Raw genomic sequence first — 4,527 nt, 5'->3', positions numbered from 1 at the left:
TACGAGTGGCCGGTGGCAGCCGATGCAGTGTACCGAGGTGGCGATGGTGGTGTGCGCCGTCGAGACAGATCGCGATCCTCTGCCAGTGTACGTTATATTATAATAATATGATAAAAAAATAACGCATGTTGTAAATAACATTCAAGACCTTTAATACTTAAGGCTTTATTAAATAAAAAACGTGGTGCACATTACACAGTGAACTAGGTACATGACATTACAATTCATAATATTATCTTGAAACAGATAGATAAGATATTAACACATACGATAACAATATATTTTATCACATTCTCCCTAACATAGAAAATACTACTTAGTGATATAGTATTTTAAGTATTTAGGCGTTGATTTAATTCTGGTGGTTCTCCGTGGTTCATCGGGCTCATTTGATCCTCCTTCTGTACTAGTATCTGTTTGAAATGTTTGAATCGTCTTTTCCTTTGGCTCGCTCGTGGTTGGTGTGTTTTGAAGTGTTGTATTTAGATCTATTCTGTCTAAAAGTTCTTTATACAATGTTCTGTTACCCACGGGTGCTAAGTCTCTTAACGAAACATTTGACTCCCTAACGTTTCCATAGCGAACCAAAGCGTATTCAGGATTCGCTTCGACTAAATCTACTTCTTCCACTGGTGGCTCGTACTTTGAAACACGTACATGTTTTTTTATAAAGACTTTCCCGGGGCAGTTGAGCCATGATGGAAGTGTTCCACCATTTGAAGAGCGCCGAGGATGAGCAAAAAATCGTTCGTGTGGTGTACAATTGGTAGCAGTGCATAGCAATGACCGAATGGAATGTAAAGCGTCAGCTATTACAGCTTCCCACTGCTCTAATTTCAACCCTTTTGTCTTTATGGCCAACTGGATAGTCTTCCAGGTTATTCCATTATACCGTTCGACCTGACCATTCCCCGCGGGGTTATAAGGCGTTGTACGGCTAGTGGCAATGCCTCAAGTACACAGGAAAGATGTAAGTTATTGAGAGAGAAAAGCTGCTCCCCGGTCTGAATGAATGTAAGCTGGCATACCAAATATAGAAAATAGGTAGGACAGACACTTTATCACTGTGGCTGAGCTCAGGTCCTTGCATGGTATGGCAAAAGGAAAACGTGAAAACTCATCTACAATAGTAAGGATATAATTATTACCAGTCTTAGATGATATCGGTCCTTTGAAATCAATATTCAATCGCTTGAATGGTGAGGTAGCTTTTATAAGATGACCTTCTTGCTTTCTGTAGAACCTTGGTTTTACTTCTGCACACACATTACAGCTACTTGTCAACTTCTTTATATCTTCAATTGAAAATGGTAAATTCTTACTCTTGATCCAGTGGTACATCCTAGTAACACCTGGATGGCATAGAGATTTGTGTAAATCAGATAACATGATACAGTTGTTTACAACAGCACATACTCTTGATAAAGTGTCAGCAACTGTATTTTCTTTTCCTGGGCGATATTGTATATCAAAACTAAAACATGAAAGCTCAAGTCTACATTTAATTATTTTATGATTTTTAATTTTACTTGAGTGTTTCACGTTGAACATAAAAGATACAGCTTCTTGGTCCGTTATGAGTTTGAATTGCCTGCCTATTAAAAAATGTCTCAACTTCCTTATGCCTCCACAATTGCATAGCTTCTTTTTCATAGATGAGTGTTTCTTTTCACAATTTGAAAGACTTCTTGAGAAAAAAAGCTATAAGGCGCCCATCTGACTAAGTATGCTGCTACGCATAGTAGAGGCATCGCTCTCAACTACTAAGGGCTCATCACACTGATAGAATTTATTAATGAGTGGAAATGTCTAGCTTGAGACTTTCAAAATCAAAAATTGCTGGTGGGGGCATAAGAAATGACTTACAAAGTATTAAATTATGCATTTTGTCTGAGAACTTTTCAACCCACTTTGAATAATGAGAAAACATACCTAAAACCATTTTTAACGACTTGGCGTCCTTTAGTGGGGGTAGATTCAGGAGAGGCTTCAGTCGATCTGGGTCTGGACTTACACTTTTATTTGTGATCTGGTGTCCAAGAAGTGTAATTGTCTGCATAGAAAACTGGCATTTATTTTTATTCAGTATGAGTCCATAATTATTCATTGCATTGAGAAATTTATTCAGGTTCAGGTCATATTCAGACTGATTTTTTCCACATATTGTTATATCGTCGAGGTAGGCATATACTCCATTGAGGTTTTCATTTGATATTATTCCGTCCAACACCCTTTGGAAACAGGCCACTCCATTTATCACACCTAAGGGGATTCTCCGAAAATGATAAAGGCGACCAGCCGCTTCAAAAGCTGTATAATCTCTTTCCTCCTCGTGGATTGGTATTTGATGGTATGTGTTATGCAAATCTATAGTACTATAAATACTATACTGGACTACTTTGGTGATTAGATCATTTATATTAGGTAGAGGGTAGGCATCCAATAGTGTGAATCTATTGATTGTTTGAGAGTAATCAATTACCATTCGTTTTTTATGGTTTTCAGTTTTTGTAACTAATACCTGGGCTCGCCATGGTGACATACTCTCCTCAATAACATTTTCATTCAATAATTTAGTTATTTCATCCTTGATAAATTTAAAGTCGTCCTCAGAATAGTGACGTAGTTTGACGGCTATAGGTTTGCAGTTTGGAGATAGATTCTTGAAAAGGCGAGGAGGTTCTATTACGAATGAGGGCGTAGGTGTTATTACATTCGGTTCTATTGCTGTTGAAGACATATTACAGATTAACAAAGGGGATTTAGGCCCACCAAAAGTAACTTCTACTTTAGAGTGTTTCTGCAATATATCATGACCTATTAGAACATCAGTGCATAATTTTGACAATACTGATAATTTGACATCTTTATACATGTGCCCTTGCAATGATAAGTCTACACAAACAAACACTTTTAAGTGTGATGAATGCTCTGCAGATGCTAAAACTACCTGTCCCTTCTTAGGAAATACATTTATTTTATGATACTGGACAAATTCATCATCTATAAAGCTACTAGAACCTCCGGTATCCACTAGACCATTTGCTTCCACATTATTGACTTTAACTTTAATAACCGTTTTTGATAGAGCACCCGGTAAGTTTGCAGAGATGCAAGCTAGATTTGCAATAAAAGCCGAAGTAGTTGTATTAGACTTGTATGAGTTTTGAGTTTTCTTTAATCTACAAACTTTAGAGAAATGACCCTTTTTGTCACAATTCCTACACACAGCATCCCTAGCTGGACAAGAGTTACGCGGATGTCGATCATACCCACAGAAAAAACATTTTTGTCGAATGACTGCGATAACAGATTGTTCGTCTTCTGTTTCGATATTATCTGCAGAAACGTGATTAATAGATTCTACTGGCATAGAGTAGGCTTCGGATTGCTTTTGTGCCATCTCTAGCGCTCGTGACAGCGTCACTGCTTTTTCTAGACTTAATTCGTCGTTTTATAATAGACGTTGACGGATGTTATTAGACATAATACCATTAATGAATGCGTCTCTTATGTACTCATCCTCATACTGTGAGGCATTTACGGCTTTAAATGTACATTCTTTAGCCAACATTTTTAAAGACTGCAAGTATTGATCAATAGATTCACTTACCAGTTGTTTCTTCGTGGCTAATAGATATCTGGCAAATATTTCATTTTTGGGCTTTATAAAAATACCATCTAGGATTTTAATGGCTTCACTGAACTCTTTACAGTCGCTTATATAGTCGTATACTGAATGGCTTAAAAAGTTAATGAGTACCTTTATTTTATCCTCCTCTTTTAGTTTAGCCTCTGCAGTATAATTTTGGAACACTTTCTTCCAATGAGACCACTCCTTGGCAGCTGTGGGTGAATTTTGGTCTGCTTCAAAACGATCTGGTCTCAGCAATTTTTCCATATTGATTTATAAATTTTGTTTAATAAATTGTTGTAAATAACATTCAAGACCTTTAATACTTAAGGCTTTATTAAACAAAAAACGTGGTGCACATTACACAGTGAACTAGGTACATGACATTACAATTTATAATATTATCATGAAACAGATAGATAAGATATTAACACATATGATAACAATATATTTTATCACACCACCAAATACACTATTCGATTCACTACAAAAATATTTAATGATATTAATATAATTTTATAATAAAACTCTAAACATGCCCTACAAAAAAAAATTATTTTTTTAAAAATGTGTGAAACATAAATGTATACATTAAATTATTTTATTTTTTGAAGAACAAAAATTGTTTGTTTATTGCCTTATGAAATAAATGAATATTAAAATTGAACAAAAAAAATATATTTGCTTGACATAATATGTAAAATTTGCTAATATTGTGTAGGTGCCAGTTACGTATATAAATATAAAACAAATTAAAAAACTCAACTTTTTTTAGTCATTATATAAAGAAATAACGGTGTATACATATACAGTTTTACCTGTTGATACTTTCTATCGTGGTTTCGAGTTGATGGGATGTTATACCTGAAATATCCAAATCGTTGAGCCCACTA

At 35.3% G+C, this 4,527-nt stretch overlaps 1 protein-coding gene across 1 annotated transcript; it reads right to left on the bottom strand.

Moving 5' to 3' along the window:
• Positions 1-3,454: 3,454 nt before the first annotated feature.
• Positions 3,455-3,901, bottom strand: LOC103311291. The gene has a single exon (XM_008190884.1). The coding sequence runs from the start codon at positions 3,899-3,901 to the stop codon at positions 3,455-3,457; it is 447 nt and encodes a 148-aa protein (XP_008189106.1).
• Positions 3,902-4,527: the final 626 nt, after the last annotated feature.

Source organism: Acyrthosiphon pisum, chromosome X (assembly GCF_005508785.2).
Source record: "Acyrthosiphon pisum isolate AL4f chromosome X, pea_aphid_22Mar2018_4r6ur, whole genome shotgun sequence".
NCBI lineage: Eukaryota > Metazoa > Arthropoda > Insecta > Hemiptera > Aphididae > Acyrthosiphon > Acyrthosiphon pisum.
The sequence above is the reverse complement of the archived record's forward strand: the minus strand, read 5'-3'. Positions and strand labels throughout refer to the sequence as shown.

Coding starts and splice junctions, on each gene's coding strand:
- LOC103311291 (XM_008190884.1), bottom strand. CDS start 3,901: ATGGAAAAATTGCTGAGACCAGATCGTTTTGAAGCAGACCAAAATTCA.